Source organism: Siniperca chuatsi, linkage group LG15 (genome assembly GCF_020085105.1).
Source record: "Siniperca chuatsi isolate FFG_IHB_CAS linkage group LG15, ASM2008510v1, whole genome shotgun sequence".
In the NCBI taxonomy this organism is placed as follows: Eukaryota; Metazoa; Chordata; class Actinopteri; order Centrarchiformes; family Sinipercidae; genus Siniperca; species Siniperca chuatsi.
The window spans coordinates 5230388-5250261 of NC_058056.1; the positions used below are offsets into that span (position 1 = coordinate 5230388).

The window sequence follows — 19874 nt, forward strand, 5'->3', positions numbered from 1 at the left end:
TGTTGTACTATTATTATCATTATTATTCCTACCACTATCATTCCTATTATTATTACTTTATTAGTATTAATATTACCACTACCATTACATTATTATTATTTTAAAATTCTAGGTGGAATTTGCATTGTGCTTACCTTGCCACTGTCGCCAAGTGCTTGCTCATGGTGGGATTTGTTGGGTCTCTTTTAACAATATTATAAAGAGTATGGTCTAGACCTGCTCTATAGGAAAAGTGCAATGAGATAACTTCTGTTATGAATTGGCACTATATAAATAAAATTGAATTGAATTGAATTGTCTTACCAGACAATGATGTTTACAGGTATATACTTTTCAAAAAACCAATACAGGCATTTGTATTTTTACTGAGCCAAGATTCTACTAAACATTGCATTGCATTATCAACATCCACATGTTGCTTTCTGTCAACACACACAGATCAATACTAAAAGTACAAAAACAAAACACATGACCCATGTGGAATTCATTATCGTTCAAAGGAAAACAATTAACAACATTGACAAGAGTAGATTTCACATCTGCGTATATCTGCAATCATTTGTACCACATTATGCCAATCCTCTGTCACTTACTGCATTGTTAACAGCATCACACAGCAAAGTTCTGATCTTATACATGACATTTTTCTTTTTGACATAGTTTTGCAGACTAGATATGCTTCCCATTATTCTGTAGTGTTTTTTCCCCTCCAAATGTTCAGAGAATCTGTAACTACAGCATTCACCTTATTATCCACTGTAGTTGCCTGTTTTAGTGTTGCAATGAGAAACAGGTTCATCAACCATTTCTGCAAAGCATCTGCAGTAATGTTTCAAATGTTGTACATAGAAGGCAATACGAACCCAAGACAGTCCAGTACATATCCTGGCGCATCTGCAAATTTCTTTTCCCAGCTCTTCACCAATGTCATCCACCCAGGAGTTATCTCTGCCATCATCCTATGATTTTGGAAAATATGTATTATTAATTTAATTATATTAATTTAATTTAATATTTATTAATATTTAATATCACACATCACACCATAAGGCCTCACACCTGTACAAAACATATGCTAAATTTAGAACAGTATTATATTTTAAATATCAAAATATTCAACATTTACATTTTTCTTATTTAGAATGGCCCTATAAACGGGAGATGTTTGAAATATTTGAGTTCATCAGGCGTACTGGTTTGGGCAAAAATCTCAAAATGTAGCAGTCGTCTAGAATCAACGCAAAATCTCTGTCAAATGTAGCAGCCGTCATCCCACAATCAGTGTTTAGTATATGCTCTGCCCCCACAACGACACTATATAGTTGTACCATGTCAAAGACACTCCCAAAACACACTTACACCAAATTAACAACATCCGTCTTGGGAGGGGTGGGGGGTTGTGAAAAGAAAGGTGTGTCCGCACCCCAGACATGCATGCCACTCAAGGATGCTTGTGCACCATAGGTCATATGCATGCATGTATGTGAAGTTCATCCGGTCATGCGCGTGCACGTGAAGGTCATTAGCCCCCATGCACGTGTACAAAAAAAATCCCCCTTATATACTACTGGCAACCAATTAATTTGCATTTGCCTCGTTCTCCTGACAGTTATCACACATTTCACTTTTATTTTGACAGTTTAATTTTACTTCCGTTTCACCCTCTCCAGTCATATCAGTGGCCTGTGGTTTCATCTTGCAAGGGAAAATTGAGAAATGGAAAAAAGAAAAAAAGCGTTTTTTTCCTCCCACTTTGTTCCACTTGACTTTCAGTGTTCATGGACATTGAAAAAAATGGGAAATGTGCCCATTTTCTCGTTTTTGGTTTAAAATGGAAAACGGATTATACTTTAGTACCCTGACCTTCAAAGTTGTAATAGGAGTTTACCATTTGTGTTGAAACGTAACTAACGAAATCTTGTAACTGAATGATGAACTTAACTCATAGTGGGCGGAAGTAAAAGTTTTGATCATGGAAGTTCATTCTTGCCCTTGGGAACAGTGAGAGTGACAAAAACTGTGGAACATCAGTTACATGATAACCAGTTTTGGTCTGGGGTGAGATGCGGTTGAAAGCCCCAGAAAAGCTAATATGTGGACGTTTGAAATGAGATGCCACATTTACTTGATACATGTTTGACAAAGAAAAAAAAAAGAACCATCAACCTCAATTGTTGTTCCTTGTATGTGGAGGACGACATACCAAATTCCATTAAACTTTCACAAATTTTTACATCTGGCTTTCAGTCTGTCTTGAAGCCATTTTCTTGGCCAGGTATGCTTTAGAAAAAAATAATTGAAGAAACCTTAAAAAAAAGTCAGCCAGTCATTTTCTATCAATCATCTATTTATTTATTCATTGTGAATATTCATACAAAAAGCAGATTTTCTCAGGAAGAAGTGATGTCTGATAAACAAGAAGTGTATCAATTAACTTCACATTCAATACAGTTAATTTCACTTAGCCCTGCCCCCTTCTTCCTCTTGGACCAATGGCCAGGAGGTGAAACCTGTAATCCTATTGGCGCATTCTGGACTTCATAAATCTATTTTTAATATTACAAATATATAAATGCTCTACACAGTATTAACAGTGATATGGTGTCAGGCCTACTTCAGGTCATAATACTTCACTGTCTTCAAAGACAGGCACACAAACATACATCCGTTCACATGCGCACACTAAATATATAATAAATTCAGGAGCACTACTAAAAACTACAACTTTCACGTTTTCGTTACCCTCTAAACCGTCAGGGAGGTCATTTCTACTCAAGTGTGATCAGACAGGACAGAGTCAGCTGACAAGATAGTCTGTCATATGTCAGTCAGAAAAAACAGCCAGGAAATATCAAGTGCTGTGTCCTTTATTTTAGTGTTTATTGCAATAACGTACATTTTAATAGGAGAGCCAGTCAGAAACCAGCCGTTCAACCAGTCAGTCAAGGTTCAGAAGGCTGCAGCTTCAGGCCATAAATCGCCAGACTCCCCGGAGGAAAGTCAGCATCTAATGCACTACTGCAGTGCATACGTACAGAATGTGTGTTTGAGTGAGTGTTCTTCATAGCAATAAATGTGGTGGCTCAGTGTGGATTTACATTTTTTACCTGATGTCTTTATGTGTTCATGCGTGTGATTTTCACATTTACTGCTCACAGGGGCCATTTTGTGCTTGGGACCAACGCCACGGCAAGTTATTCAATAGAAGATTAATAAGCTTGAATACAAAATCAAATGTTTACATTGATTTTTGGCACTGCAAAAAGTGAAAATAATTTGACTGTCATAATTTAAATATTTTTAATCATAATGGTTGAAATGATCACAGCATAAAGTCAAAGGATGCACATGAATGAGGCCCCACAAATCTGAGAAAGAATAACTCTTTAAGTAAAACAAACCAAAAAAAACAAAAAGGTATTGTCCCGGTCCTTATTTTGGTTTTACTAAGTATTGTGATGATAAGAAAGAGATCAGTGTCATATAAATGTTACTACTAAGTAAGAACATTATGGACCAGTTAGGCACCATCCAAGATCAGTGTGTCGAGGGTATCCTCCCTTTCAGGACACTCAATACACAAAGTTGCAATTCTATGTATTCATCAATACCAGTGCCACCAGGTCAATACATTCCAGAGCATGCTGATTGTGTGCTGTGTATCTACTCTCTGTAATACAACGGCGTATTAGGGTCAATGTTAAGGAAAACTAAAATCTGAGTTTTTCAAGAAAAAAAGTCGGAATGATATGAGAATAAAGTTGGAATTACAAGTCATAATATTTCAACAATAAATTTGAAATTTATTTTGAAAAAAAAGTCTAACTGAAATAAAGTCAGTTTTTTATGAGGAAAAGGTATTTTATGAGATACAGCAATTTTACAGGAAAGTTGTAACATTTTGAGAATAAAGTCATAGTATTACCAGAGGTTATTTTTAAGATAAAATGTATGTTATGTTTAAAGTTGTAGAATTAAGTTGTAGTTTTACGAGAAAACAAGTCATAATATTACAAGAAAGTAGTAATTTTATAAGAAAAAGTCATACAGTTACAAGAATAAAGTTGTAATTTTCTGAGAAAAGTTGTAATATTTTGAGGAGAAAGTATTAAGTCACACAACTGGAGGTGATTATAGCAGCTTCTGGAGCACAGTTGGTACTTGGTTTCAGACAGCTGAGGCAAAGAGCACACAGAACACATGCTCATGGCATCAAAAAGGAACACATTCCAGTGGGCTGTATGACGGTCTTGAATCGACAGAATCGACTGTCATAGTAGTAAACTGTGCACTGAGTGAACATTAATGCTCTGCTGGGAACTAAGCTCAATCTGACAATAATGGTATTTACCTGTCATACAAAAGTGGAATTGCTGTCCAAATCCATATAACAGTAACTGTACAATATAAATATATGGACTGTCAGGATATACTAAAACATGCATATGTAATCTAATCTCTAAATTTTATCGTAATATATAGCATTAAGTTTTCAAAATAACCACCTTTTTCCCTGTTTTTGAAATATTATTTTATTATATATAAATACTATGACTTTTTTTCTAGTGAAATAACTTTATTCACAAATTCTTATGAATGTTTCAAGTAAAATTGCAAATATTTTATAATATTATGATGTGTCTTTTTGTAAAATTACAACTTATTCTCACAGTAGGATGACTTTTTCTTGTAAAATTACTAATTTATCTCCCAAACATTATGACTTTTCCTCATGGAATTTTGTTATCTTATAATTTTGTAAAATTATGAATTTCTCATTTAATTATGACCTTTTTTTTTTACTTTCTTATAATATTGTGATGTTTTCTCATATAATTACAACTTTATCTCATATCATTGTAACTCTCAAAATCTCAGATAACAGTGGCCCTAACAGTCTGTCATAGCGCTCACACAACATTTTAGGTTCCAGTTTGTTAAATGTCTAGAAATGTGTACTCTAAGACTGGTGTGTGAATGTTGGTGTGTTTTCAGCGCAGCCAGGAGCAGGGCACCCACTGCGGTTCAGTGTCCAGTTTGTTGATGAGTCGTAGCATCTCGTTGTAGGCTTTGTCCTGGTCTGTGTTGACGATGACCGCGTCAAACAGGTGACCGCAGCTCTGCTCCATCTCTCGGGCTTTCTCGATGATGTCCCGCAGCTCCTCGGGCTGTCCACAACACACAAACACACAAACACGCACACACACACATATTATTGAGGCTTTACTGAACATTTCAGAGATGTAAAGACCAGTGATATTTATCTTTGACCGAGTGTTAACAGCTGGTGTAGACATTTGGACAGGAACCTTGGGGTTCTTATTGTCTTTAGCCAACAGGGCTCGCAGTCTTTCCTGGGAGGGCGGAGCTATGAAGATGATGTAAGGCTTCAAGTCTGAACTTCTCAACACCTTTAGAGCCTGTACACACACACACACACACACACACACACACACACACAGACACAAATACTTTAGGATTCAATTACCAACTTTTAAATTACATTCTGTAGTGGAAAGATAGTCTCAGAAAAGATACTCTCTCTGCTCACTATGGCACCCTGCTCAGTCGTGTGTGTACCAACCTGTGTGTGCAGACAGAGCACACAGATTTTTCCAGTGTTGATGACCTGTCTCACTGAGTCTGTACTCGTCCCGTACAGGTTCTTCTCAAACTCACCAGACTCAATCAGCTTTCCTGGGAAAAACACAGGGAAAATGTCCTTTGTCACACAAGTGTTGATATGGTATAATTTCTTCACACTAGAACAAGTGCCCGATCCAAGATGTCTATGTATTACTTTGACAAAGTTATGAAATCTTTAAATCTTAAATTACTTGTGATGTTTTAATATTTAATTTTCTCATTCCAGTCTGAAAATTACACTTTATCATCACTGGGCTGTTTTTGCTCAGTTTCCATTCACTTTAGCTACAAGTTGTTTTTTTTCCCAGGCTTAATGGCACCATACATGAAAATCTGAAACAGTTTCTAAAAAGAAAATAACACAATTTAAAATTGTTTGGGTTCCCTTAACCTATATGTCCACAAGTTTCCACACACAATCAGTATCTGTACATTTTTAATCTAAATCTGTAGATAAATGGATAGATCGTCAGTGTTCAAGTATATCAAGACCGTGTTGATGAAACATTATGAATCTCTGTACTGTCAAAAACAGGGACCATTTAAAACTAAATAATAATAATTTCCGTGGATTTTGTCACTCCTATTGTTTTTCTTATTTCCATTTGTGATGAATATGTTCTAAGTTTTGGAACAACAGTTCGCATCATCCTATGGGTGATGTAAATTGGAAGTATAATGTTGCACTGGAGCAGGTCAGTGAGCCTAAATTTGTTCACATTTTTGTTTAATCTGGAAAGTCATGCTGCATTTGCAACTAGTAGTTCCTGTTTGCATTGTGACCATGAATGTACAGGCAACAAACAATGGATTACTGTTTTTGTTACTGATACGGAAGAAATCATCTAAATTTGATTATTATGAGGCAAGGCAAAGTTAGAAGGGTGGACAGCGGTCGCACACGCAGTTCTGTACATACTACACTGAGTGTCTGCGTACAATGGGTGTGTTTCCCACATGTGCAGTCAGTGTGCTTGTAGGTGGGTACAGTCTGTGCAGTCATAAATTCTGGGCAGCGTGCAGCGTCCGCACATGGGTCTTCGTAAGCAGATGGTGAAATTTACAACACTTGGACCCTTGCGGCTTTGTTGATGCTGAAAGAATACTGTGTGTTCCGGTTAGACTAAGTTGTGACACTGACAAGGGTGTGATGCAAAATGCGTCAATCAGGTTAATGCTCCATCATTTAATTAAACACTCCAACCTAACTGGGCTACCATGCTCAATGTTTCTATTCAGTTCCACTGTCTCATCATTTACTTGAATCAGTTTTGGTGCTAATTTATTCATATATACTGTAACTTATCTATCAGTATGCCACTTTGGCTTTCTAGCTATCATTATTCACCTGTAAAACACCTTTTCTTAATTTACTTTTAGCTTGATCGCTTGAGAATTACATTTTGTCTTTTGCTGAGTGAAATTTAGTACACTGACCGAAAAATGTCATACCAAATTATCCATTTATATATGTCAGAGTATTCAGTAACATGAAATCTTACCTGCTGCCAGTTCTGCCTCAAACGTCTGACGAGACACAAAGTGGTAATCTCGACCACTCAGCTCGCCTTCTCGACGGCTCCGCGTGGTATCTACAACACACACACACACACACACACACACACACACACACACACACACACACACACACACACACACACACACACACACACAGGCTAGTATATCCACAAACACATGGAAGTTTATGTACAGTGTACAGTGCAGGTGTGTGTAGGTCTTACGAGGTACAGCTCCAGCGAACCGTTCTGGTTGGTTATTGAGCAGTCTCTGCCTAAGCTCTGCCTGCCCGCAGCTGGTTGGACCAATCAATGCAATCGGTCGCTTTCTATTGGCTGGCTGGTGGTACAGAGCCATCTCCTCATAGGTGAGAACCTCCTCATTATCAATATCTGGGTCAATGGAAAAAAAATAGAATGAAAAAGTTATAATAAGGTGCAAAGGAAAAACTATAAGAAGACAGGTTAGAGGGAAAGTGAGGATATCAAACAAACAGGAAAGATGAAAAGCTGGAATGTATGAAGAGAGGAAATGATGACTAACATGACATATCTAAGACAAATTAATCAAGATGTAAGCCAGCAAGTCAGTAATGAATAGTTGATCTCATTTGTTTAGAAAAACAAACACTAATAACAAGTGTATTTTAGTAAATGTACTGTATTTAGCCTTTGTGAATGGTAACGTTTTAATCAGGCCACAGTGTAGAAAGGGTAGATTGTCCACTTTCTCTTATCTTTCTCTCTCGTAAGCAGAGCAAATACTTCCTGGGAATACACTCAGGAGCCTATACTATTTATTATTTACTTTATACTTTCCATTATATTAGATCATGTAGAAACTATTAAAAATGTATGATCGTAGAAAAGGTTTCAGTCGTAGTCATCTGGACACTGTTCAAGACGTTTCGGCTCCCATCCGGAAGGCATTCTCAATTGTGGAAATGGTCTGAGAACTCAGAAATTTAATCTAATCTGTGTTGCTTAAGCCCTGCCTTCAGTCTTCCTGAAGTGTCTGCTGTTTATCCTGCCTAGTTTCACCTGAAACTGACCTTTTCTTTCCATGATGGCACAGCGCTCTGCAATCCCGAGTTAGAGCAACTACAGAGCAAGGTAGTTTATTCTATTCAATGCAGTCAGGAAAACTGCAAAGAACGGTACATAGGTGAGACTAAACAGTCACTTCACAAAAGACTTTATCAGCACAGACGACACGCATTTGCATCTAAAAGCTACAAACCACTCATTTGAAGACAGTTTACCACAGTGTATTATCACCACGGTCAAGCCAATCATATGCTAATCAGGTACTTAACAGTGATGAGGGAGGTACAGCCAGAAAACAATAGGTCTGATTACTGGGCCATCATGGAAACAAAAGGTCAGTTTCAGGTGAAACTAGGCAGGGTAAACAGCAGACACTTCAGGAAGACTCTTCCCTGAGGGCAGGGCTTAAGCAACACAGAGTAGCTTAAATTTTTCCACAATTGAGAATGACTTCCGGATGGGAGCCGAAACGTCTTGATTCTGAAAACAGTGCCCAGATGACTACGACTGAAACCTTTGCTACGATGGAACACTCCTGGACGAATGAGGGACTACACCGTCTTAAAAATGTATGATGATACTAAAATAAGAAGTCTTTTTTTCCTCACAGTTGGTCATCCATGACTACACGTGACTACAAGTACAAGCAATTTATATGCACATGAAAGTTATGCCTCAATTACATTTGATGAAATTTTGGTGAAAGTCACAGAAAAATGGGTCATACCATCATTCCTGTGAGCATTGTACAATAGCTTCTTTCTCTTCCTCTTGTTCTTCTTCGCACACCACAGCTTCCCTGTAAACAAGCAGACAACTTAAAACACACTTTTGAGCTACTTTTGGACACCAACAAACTCCCTCAATGTAATAATAATGTTTCCTGCAGTCCATTTGGACATTAACCCAATCATCAAATAAATATACTACTACTAACTACTATAAACAATGGAAAATCAAACATGTATGTATAATGAAACTATAACCTTAAATAGGTTATTCACAGTCATCAGGTTATTAGAGAGTAGAGGAACTGACCAGACTTCTCAGGTTCCTTGTCTTCTTCTATGGTCTGTTTCATGGCTTCTCTCTGCTGCTGGAAACTCTTCCCTGTGGAAAAAGTAATAGGGAATATGAGAAAAAACAAACAGCAGTCATATCATGCAATGCAGAGTGGAACACAAGTTTATACAGTGGAATGTCACAGCCAACCATCTAGTGCATTTGCTCACATGAGTTTGACTAAGCAGTCTCAAATGCTCCAACAAAAAACGTTGACAAAAGACTCCAGACACACACAGACACATACAGACCTGGTACCAGTCCAGCTAGTGGTTGGTTATCCTCATCTCCGTCCCTGTAAGCCTGCCACCAGTTGGGGTCTGATTGGCTGATAATATGGAGAATATCTCCTTTCTGGAAGGACAAGCCCAGCTCTCTGCACGGCACGTAGGGGTCGTCTGATGGGTCATAGTCGAAATGTGCCTTCACATGGATCTGGAGGAGAGAAAGAAGAGAAACAGAAGTGACGTGGAGGAAGATAGACAGATTCATGAGACTAGGTTGGATGGAGTACATTTCAAGATTTTTAATCTATTCTTTAATAGAAATTTTGCTCATCTTCAAGCCCACAGATGTTCACGACTCCGAACTCACCACAGTCTCTTTGACAGGAGGAGGTTTGCTTTGAGTGCTGGGAATAAGCACAAAGGTCAGGAGGCCGTGCATGTCCGCCTGACACACATACAAACACAGATATAAAGATAGAGAAAGAGAAAAGCAGTTATATATCAGCTTGCCTTCAAGCGCAAGTGACTATTATTTAAATTTTGCATTTAACCTTTAGACTGCCTTATCATCCTTTTGCTCTTTTGATGTTCATGTAATGAACGTATCAGTGAATACTGTCATCAATACAAAGGTAACTATTCTATAAATCATCATCTTAACACCGATCACAAATCAGTGGCTAAAAATGAATGTAAACAAAAATACTAGAAATACTAAATGATTACACTAATCATTCTATGTTACCACCCAGTGGTGGTATCTATCACTATATCAAAGAACTGCATTAACTATGTGCACAAGGATATACTTACAAGAATATCAAAGACTTGGTTGACATCTTTCCCTCTGATCTCTATGCCATTTATCTCCAATATTTCATCTCCTTCTGATAAAAGTCCACTCCGTTCAGCTGCTCCACCTCGAACAATACGACTGATCACTACACTGTCCATTTCGTTACGAACAGTCGCCCCCTATAGAACACGCACAGAAATGCAGTGAAATGATGGACAAACATGGACATGACTGTTATTTACAGTGTATTATTTATAGGATATTGGCTGCAGGGAAGAAAAAGCTAGTGCTTTGCTGACGATAATAAAGATTCTGATAAATGAAATCAAATTATTTACAGACATTAAATACAGTGCACTTATCCTAAAGAAAAGCTTAAGATGGTTAGAGAGAGAGCAAAAAAAAAGCAAAAAAGCATAACTTTCAAAAGAGTGCAAAGAATGTATTTTTCTGTGTTATCTTCAGTTCAACTACTGCTGACATTTCCCATATCCCATGATTCTTAGCCACTTTAGTGCTAAAGCTTCTAAGCCTTATGGGAGCCATAGTGGTTGACAGAGCTGGGGGCATTATGACATCTGTAATCCATATCATGGTTGCTTGTGATTAGTAATTATTTTTATTAAACAATAAACAGAAAATCATTATTATGACTCTGGGAGATTTTTATTTAACATTCAGTAATTTTACACATTTGTTTGCTAAAATAGAAAATCTAAGAATAGTGTCTGTTTCACATCTCTTGTAACTAAAAATAAATAAATACATTTGAATTACACTTTTATGGCTTCTTCCATCCATGTTTTAGTGTATGGATTGACATTAGCAAAGACTGCTGCATCTGAAATATTCATGAAGTGCACCCGTGCCCCCAGTCCCAATTTCTTAAACATTTGAGTTGTTTTCTCTATCAGAGTTAGGGCCTGGTCGCAGCATTTATAACAACAAAATTTCAGACTGAAATCATTTTTTTTCACTGGATTTACTTCAAAGGTGATGTAAATTCACACAGTGCTTTTGCATACCTAACAAAATAATTGGCGTTTTATTTTTATTAAAATGAGAAGGTGTTCAAGTCTGCAGCCAGTATAGTAGTAGATGCCCCTTTGGGTTAGAATATGAACAGATCCATAATGGATTAATGGAGGATTAATATGTCCTTTATCTAGACCGACTTATCCAGTGCAGGGATGATTCCAGCTCACACTGGGCAAGAGGCAGGTGGAACCCTCCCCCTCCCCCTCTCCCATTATGCGCATTAGCTCTTTTTCGAGAAAGGCAAAAACCACCTCAAGCGAGTGTATAAACTCGCAAATTTGAGGAAGTTTTGTCGAAATTTGCCATTTTCATTAACATTTTCTAATGCGATACTTCAAAATGCACATTAAAATACATTATGGAAACACGGCTAGTGACTGCTTGTCTTACCAGTGGTATGTCTTGGGCCTTCTCTATGCGAACTATCTTGACAGTCTCTCCTCCCCATTGGGTCAGGGTTTCTCCTTGAGTGGGCAGCGGCTCAGGCTGCATTTCCCTCTCTGCAATGCTGTCATGGGCCAGGAGTAATGACTGTAAAACACACATACACACACACACACACACACACACACACACACACCTCAGCAATGGGATTGAAGCACTGATTACGGGATTATTTTGTTTGTATGCCAATATAGCTTTGTGTGTGTATGTGTCTACCTGGATGTTTGTGTCTGACAGCAGGCTGTGGAGTTCGAGTCCCTCTTTTTTCTGACTTGGCTGGATGAGATTCCTGACCTGAAACCATGGCAACATAAAACATAAGTGGTATCATCACGAGAAATATTACCATAGCTATGATATATTATCACCATAACAACTGCAGACATTTCTGAACATAACAGTCATTTTCAGTAAGTGATTATTTGCCTCATTATATTCTACTGCTGTTAAACGCCCTGAAACCACATTCCTACAAAATAATTATGGATTCATCTAAAGCTGGGCTCAGATTACAAGAAATTGGGTTCAGTTTATTCCCTATTCATTACAAGCGAAGGAGTAATCTGGTCTGGGGCCTTGGTCTGTATCAATGTCAGGAATAATGTCTTAACTCTCTTGAAGAGCTAGCAGAACAACTAGGGCCAAAAAATTGAGATAAAGTCCCATCATGGAGAGACAAATAAACAAGGAAGAAGATTTTGAAATGACAACCACAAGGAGACAAGATGTTGTAATAACAATGTATTTGATAGCTAAGATGGAGCAAATGCTTGATAAAATGTGGCAGGAACCATCTATGCTCTAAATTATGTATCTTCTGCTATTTACTAATATTGTCATGTCATGAAATCTGTGAAATTTGTCCCTAATTTCAAAATGGGTTTAATCCATGGAAAAGTCTGCACCTGGCTTAACATAATCTAAAACTAATAGGAAAGAAGCTATGAGCTAGATTTGAAGTATGGTAAGGTATCCTGAGTAGTTAAAATTGTCTTGCCCAATGTGACTATTTTTATTTTTGTCATTTCTTTTCCACTTCGTTAACAATGACAAAGGAACATGTTTCTGGGAATGCAGTATGAACCAAAGCTTTTGTTCTTTAAAGCGAAATGCAGGGCGGGGGGTGGAGATGCCAACATGGAGCAGAAATAATGTGCTGCTCTTTAATGAGATTCCACTGAAATGAGCCATGAATAGCTCTTAAGGCTAGCCAACTCAACACTGTGGCAGAAACGTAACTGCATCACTGATTGTACAAGCATCCTGAAGGTTGGATTCACTTGAACTGGTTATCATCAACCTGGTGTCATCTAGTAGTTACCCATAAAAAAAAACAACTTTACAGAGTTAGATTCTCTACTTTGCTTTACATTTCAGAATCAGAAATACTTTATTGATCCCCGAAGGGAAACTCTTCCGTTACAGCTGCTCACTATCACGTCAATGCACACAGGAATAGAAATACTAATAGAATAGAAATAGAAATAATAATAAAATAAGTCCACAACAAGACACATATTTCTAGTAAGAAATAAGAGATGTGCAAATCAAATTATAATACACTATAATACAGCTAAGATAAATTAAGTACAAAAGTGGACATAAAGTATAAAAGGTAAAATAAGTGTTAAGTTCAAAAGTGGATTTACAGGTTGATAAGTATAGTACGGTATAATACAATGTATAAATATAAGTAATAAGTAACAGTGCAATAACGAGTACTGTCAAATTAAGTGTAGCAGATTAACCAGATTATTAGACGGTGGATATTGCACAGCAGTAATATAAGTATTAATAAATATCAATATACAAGCAGCTTTGGCTCTGTATTTCTGATGAATGAAATCAAGTTTGAGCTAAAACTGACACTGGTATGTATTAAACAGTTTAAAAATATGATCACAAAACAAAGAGTTGGCGGACAGGAATGCGTGTATGTGTGTTTCATGTTCTTATATCCCGGTGGGGACTTCAACCTGAATGCACACTAACCCATGGGGACTTGTGTCACCGTGGGGACCAAAATTAAGGGTCCCCACAGGTAGAGGCTGCTTTTTGAGGGTTAAGACTTGGTTTTAAGGTACAGGTTACAATTAGGTTAGGGTCAGGGTAAGGGTTAAGGTTAGGCATTTAGTTGTGATAGTTAAGGTGAGGGTAAGGAGCTAGGGAAAGCATTATGTCAATGACTGTCCCCCACGGGGATAGTGAAACAAACGTGTGTATATGCAAAAGTGTGTGTGTGTGTGTGTGTGTGTGTGTGTGTGTGTGTGTGTGTACATGCACATACTCTAAGTACTTGTGTTTCAGCTCTAATTGATGCTGAACAGAGCTGCTCTGTCTCCAACCTCGTTATTACACTCGCTGACCTGGACTTTCTTTGTGTGTGTGTGTGTGTGTGTGTGTGTTTGTGTGTTAGCCTTCTGTCAGATGAACATGATGCAAACAAGTGAAAATTTTAAATAAAATAAATTTAGATAATACCTCCACAGCCAGCTGAAGTGCCTGGTGTGTGTGTGGGTATGGAGGAGAGGGTCGGTGCATGCTGGTGGCCACTGCATTATGGATCTTCAGTGCTGACTGGAAGTCAGACTAAAGGGGGGGAAAAAAGACACCACCATGTTCTGTCAGATTACATTCAACTGGAGCTCACACATTAAGTACTGTAAAACTTCAATTAATAGCCCGGGCTTTTATTTGCTTCAGTCACTGAACTCAACCTGCCTATATTTGGGACAGGCGTCTATATAGGACAGGCCTTTAATTCCTTTTGCACAAAACTCTTGCTCAGCAAAGATGGGAAATACAGGAGGAATGAGGAATCGAGGAATGGACACATATTCGGACTTTATGACCGCTTTGTAGGGAGTCACCACTTTTTTTCCCGGTCTCTCTTGTTTACTATCTCAGTAAATCTGAATGAATTATACTTTGGTACTCATGGTTTCCGTAAAATGAACTGAATGATTGAATTGGGGAGAATCTAACCAATTTAACGATGTGTGGCATGTCCATTTTGACAAAAGTTTAAACATTTATATTTTTATGCGCGATCTAAGCAGCTTAGAACTAGCTCAAGTGGGCGACATGGTGGGCTTTAAGAGGTTTTATACATCCAAAGACCTTCTAGAAAAACCAGACCCGGCATCTAATTGAGACCTGCGTTTATCTGTCAAAACGTGTAGCCACACCTGGCCAGTAAAAGGACCTCCGTGTTTACTTGGGACTAACTTAATTGAAGTTTTATGGTATATGCATGTCCTCCTTTAACATCACTATGCCTGTATTTACATAGTTTAAAAGTGAAATCAAAGTGCAATTAAAATATAATACGCTGTGAAAGCTTTTCCATTTGCTATTTTTAAAGTGCCAGTGTCCTATGTCTTTCTCAGAAAAACTAGTTTTGATCATTTACAGTTCTTTTGGAAAAAACAGAAGAACATGGTAGTTAGGATGAGCATTGATAACTAACCAACCATGAGTGAACAAAGAAATGCTGCTGCCTCTCTGCTAATCCAATTGTTGAAACTGAAAATTCAACAGATACAACGGTTCTGGACACAACGTTCATTTACAACTCTCATAGAATTGCTACAGTATAGCTGCAAACACAGCTTTGAATTTGCAATAAGAAGCACAGCTGTTTGTTAGTTGATAGTTAGTTCAGTGTATTTCTAAGACAGCTGAATTTAAAAAAAAAAAAAATGCTGAAAATGTTTGTGTCCATACTAGCATGTTTCAGTCATTTTTGTAAAGATCTTCCATCCACACTGAAACACCAAATTCAGATTTTAATTTGTCTTCTTTCTTTCGTGTTCGGCAAACAACTACATTTTGCCTCGCAGCCATCATCTGGTAAGGAGTGGGACAGACACAGGCTGGTTATTGGGCATTCAGCAGTGTGTTTAGAAATGCAAGAGGCTGCGATGGCGAGGGCGTGTTGCTTCAGGCACCAGTCAGACAATGAAATATGACCCAGGAAGGCTGATTTGAGTGATAGATCCATGAGTTTGAAGGCACCAAAACACTGAACAGTGGTTTATAATGCTCTGAGGAATAACTTTATAAAGAAAGTTATCAATTACGCTGTTATTGTTACAAAGTGACCTACCAGGCATGTGTGCTTGCATGTATGTGATTGGCCAAAGCAATGTATTGCCAAATGGCATTGCGGCAAAAGTCGAGCTAGGTTCTTTAGGTTTTTTGCAGGAGGATGCTGCATTTTTTTTGCCGGAGCCCTCTTGCTGTGCCCACGCAGTGTTAATGTCGGTCTGAACAGGGCCTTATTATGTTGAATCTAAGCTGGTTAAATTTCCGTTCTGTCCCCATGATCACTTACACTGTGTGTCAGTGTAGGTGGTGGGACTACAGTCTAGACCTGCTCTATAGGAAAAGTGCAATGAGATAACTTCTGTTATGAAATGGCGCTATATAAATAAAATTGAATTGAATTACACTGTGTCAGTGTAGCTCAACTCACAATTAAGTTGTTTTTGTGTTTCTATTGTCAGACAACTGAACAAGCATAATAAACAGTGATTGATCTGAGCTCATACATGCTACCTGTTGACCAAAAGTAATTCCTGCTCTGCTGCAGTGAGATGTTGCTATTTCATATTCACAAAGTTGTCTGACAAAATAAACCTAAATACAGGTTCATGACAACAGCTGTACTGTGTGGTCAGCTAAAATGCAGGGCTGCAACTAATGATTATTATCATTATTGATTAGTCTGACCTTTATTTTTTCAATTAATATCTAATGAAAATGAAAACAAAAAAATGCCCATTATAATGTCACAGAGCCCAATATGACTTCTTCAGATAACTTGTTTTATCTAACTAACAGTCTAAAACTTAAAGATATTCTATTTACTATCATATATGACAAATAAATGCATGAAATACTCATGACTTGAGAAGCTTGAATCAGAAAATATTTGGCATTTCTGCTTGAAAAATGACAATTGTTCATCAAAATAGTTGCCAATTTACGGTTCGACAATCGAATAATGGCTTGGTTGACTAATCATTGCAGCTCTGCTAAAAAGACTTTAAAAACGAGTGACCACAAAGACAGTTACAGGCGATACAAAAATGGCTTCTGAATTGTACTGCTACACAGTCACTTGGAGAGTGTTCTCCAAAAGCTCTGTTTTTGGGTGAGGAAAAATGCTGATGTGTGGACAGAAGGCCAAAACGGATAGAATTTTAAAAATTTGTTTTCAGATTTTGCCGGCACAAAAGAGTGCCTATCAGTAGCTTCAATTCCAAAAATATTTGAATTGTCCATTTGTAACATCCAGCTTCCTCTCATACTGAAGCCTTCATTCCAACTGAGGGAATCTTGTAAGGCCACTGTTGTGATTGATGCTCCAGCTCAGACAGCAGTGACAACACTGCTCCATCTTTGTAAATCCCTTCTAGTTCAGATGCCATAAAGTCTTGAAAAATACCACAATTACATATTGACTTGAAGCTCTTTCCATCTAATTCCCTTTATATTACCTTGTTTAGCAGTGCAAGAACCAGCTCTATGTCATTTTGACTCTGCTGGTCAGACAAGCAGCCCTGGACCTGTTTCAGTGACAGCAGCAACTCCTCCAACTCTGCAAGAAAAACAAATGTATTCACATTAATAATCATTGACTTTTACATATCAACCTACACAATACAAAAGCTGGAAAAAGGCTCAAAATCTGAGATTTACTTTACTATCAGATGATGGCAGAAGCCAGGCTGCTTGTCCTGGCTTCAGATTAATGTGTGTGAGAGTTTGCATCTCATTTCCCAGTCAAGACTTTTGTTCTACATTGTGTGCTCCTGTTTATGTGTGTCAACATTGCCACCCCTAACAAAGTTTTAATTAAGTCGCCCTCTGAAGCCCTCATGTCCTTCTCTCCCTCCCTGAGGAATTCCCTCCCTGATGGCAGACATGTCTTCCTTACATTCCTTTCCCTCCCAGCCAGCTTTCTCTCTCTCCATCTCTTTACTTTCACCCTCTCCTCCTTTTTTCCCTCTTCATCCCTCCTTCATTTAAAATCCGTCTGAGAGCTTCATTACACCAATGATCTGCAGTTCTACTTTCATCTGTGTATGTGTGTGTACATGTGCATGTGTGCGTGTTTTACCCAGCAGCGCATGTGTGTGCTGACTGCCAAGTGCTGGCTGCTGTGACGTGTATGAGTCTTGCAGGAATGTGGGGTTGTCGATGCCGATGTGGGGATGTTGGGAGAGCTTCCTGAGTCTAAGCGAGGCATTCAGGTCCAGCTGCCGACCCTCCTCCTCTCTACGACGACGAAGATCCTCCTGACACACATACAGACAAATAATTGCTTCATAGATAGAAATATGATTGAACTGGTTAAGAATGGACAGACCCTTTGATGATCCAGAAAGTATCACAAAAACTCAAATTTTGTATGTGATATGAGATTTTTAAAAGGTGTTCACTTCTCAGTTAATGTTTTCCATTATCTAGCCTCTCTACTTTGATGCATTATTTACATCATAATGCTTCATATTTCAAATAAATGGGCATCTAGATGGCTGAGGGGGGTAGGTATTGTGTTGCATTATGGGAAATGTAGGGGCAGTTTATCTAACAATGCATCATATTTTATTTTACTATATCTATATATTTAACTTGTTTAACTATGTTTTGTATCTAAATTCCTACCCTGCAAAGTAACGTAAAGTAAAAAGTACAATATTTCATTCGAAAATTAAATGCAGTAGAAGTGTAAAATAGTACAAGCACCTCAGAGTTGTACTTAAGTACAGTACCTGAGTAAACATACTTATTTAGCTATTGTGAAGTCAGCCAGTGCAAAGATATGCAGACTATGCTGACATATTACTGGGTAGTGATTGTGACATAGCACACAGGTCTTAATTTTACTCTATTTATTGTTTCCCTTCTTGTTTTGAACTTACTAGTACAGCATTTAAAAACAAGCTTGAATGTATGCTTTGTTGCAGCTTTAACACAAGTAACAAGTGTGTGTGTGTGTGTGTGTCTGTGTATGTGTGTGTGTGTGTGTGTGTGTACATACTTGGTGCTGTCGTATCCTCTCCAGCTGTGCAGATCGTCGGAGAGGTAGTGTTCGACTCCCCAGCTCTCCCGGACAGTCGACGGCCATTTCCCGGTGTTGCTGTCCTCCCCTCAGCTCTTCATCTCCTCCTCCTCCTCCTCCTCCTCCTCCCTCCGCAGCAACATGGCCGTTCAAATGGGAGGTGGTCATCCCAAATACACACCAAGAGTCAAAAGTGGGTGTGTTTGTGTGTATTCCAGGGATGTTAAGGTATGTATATCTATATATCAGGCAAGTCTAGGAGGGCAGCTCAGTAAACAGGGCAGCCATGATACCTTCACCTGTGGAGAAAGCAGGAAAATGATGTGATTAATCTAGTTCGACTGACATTCTGCATCACCTCCAACATGGATTACAAGACAGTTACATAATAAAAGGAGTTGTCCTTATACCCACTTACAGTAGTAGTGATGTTTACTGTACACTATCAGACCCAGGGCTCGTGAACGGTGACTATCAGGTATTTATTTACCTCTGACAAACCAGTCATGTATGACTGGTCAAACACAGGATGAAAGAATGTTCAGTGTACACAACAAACAACCACTGGCACACCATTTGAATTTGTTCATTTGTCGGACTTTAACTGAACTTTTATTAGGAAACCGCATGCTCTTTTGTTCTAAAGAAAAAGAGAGAGAACTGTTCTTTTGTTCTCTCTCTTTTCCTCCTGGCTTCATCTACAGCACTGCTGCTCAGCAGCAGCTGTCCACCAGTGTAGCATGCTTGGAGCAGACACACAGCAGATCTGAGCTCTCTCTCTTACAGCAGCGACGCAAGGGCCTGCGTAAGATTTCTGCAACAATAGTTAGCGCCAACAGCTACTACACAAAGTCTTCCAGCTAACTTTAAGAAATAACTTTAAGGAGAACAACAGACAGAGCAACCAGTTCCTCCACCTGCACAGATGGACTGCACAGCATTGACTTTCTTCAATTGGAACCAACATTCTTCCCTACCTGGCTAATCCAACGGAACCGCCCGATGCAGAACACAAAGCAACCTTT

The 19874-nt window shown here is 38.4% G+C and overlaps 1 protein-coding gene across 1 annotated transcript in view; it reads right to left on the reverse strand.

The window, feature by feature from the left end:
- Positions 1 to 2326: 2326 nt before the first annotated feature.
- pals1a (protein associated with LIN7 1, MAGUK p55 family member a) overlaps positions 2327 to 19874 on the reverse strand; it is a 45592-nt gene continuing 28044 nt past the window's right edge. Inside the window, exons 2-17 of the mRNA XM_044166415.1 lie at positions 18829 to 19148; positions 17905 to 18082; positions 17282 to 17382; positions 14259 to 14366; positions 11994 to 12071; positions 11724 to 11864; positions 10313 to 10474; positions 9867 to 9944; positions 9524 to 9707; positions 9249 to 9320; positions 8938 to 9009; positions 7389 to 7556; positions 7149 to 7238; positions 5585 to 5697; positions 5310 to 5420; positions 2327 to 5168 (exon numbers count right to left, since the gene is read on the reverse strand). Coding sequence (XP_044022350.1) covers positions 4992 to 5168; positions 5310 to 5420; positions 5585 to 5697; positions 7149 to 7238; positions 7389 to 7556; positions 8938 to 9009; positions 9249 to 9320; positions 9524 to 9707; positions 9867 to 9944; positions 10313 to 10474; positions 11724 to 11864; positions 11994 to 12071; positions 14259 to 14366; positions 17282 to 17382; positions 17905 to 18082; positions 18829 to 19017 — 2022 coding nt within the window. The 5' untranslated portion in view covers positions 19018 to 19148 and the 3' untranslated portion in view covers positions 2327 to 4991. The remainder of the gene's footprint in view (positions 5169 to 5309; positions 5421 to 5584; positions 5698 to 7148; positions 7239 to 7388; positions 7557 to 8937; positions 9010 to 9248; positions 9321 to 9523; positions 9708 to 9866; positions 9945 to 10312; positions 10475 to 11723; positions 11865 to 11993; positions 12072 to 14258; positions 14367 to 17281; positions 17383 to 17904; positions 18083 to 18828; positions 19149 to 19874) is intronic.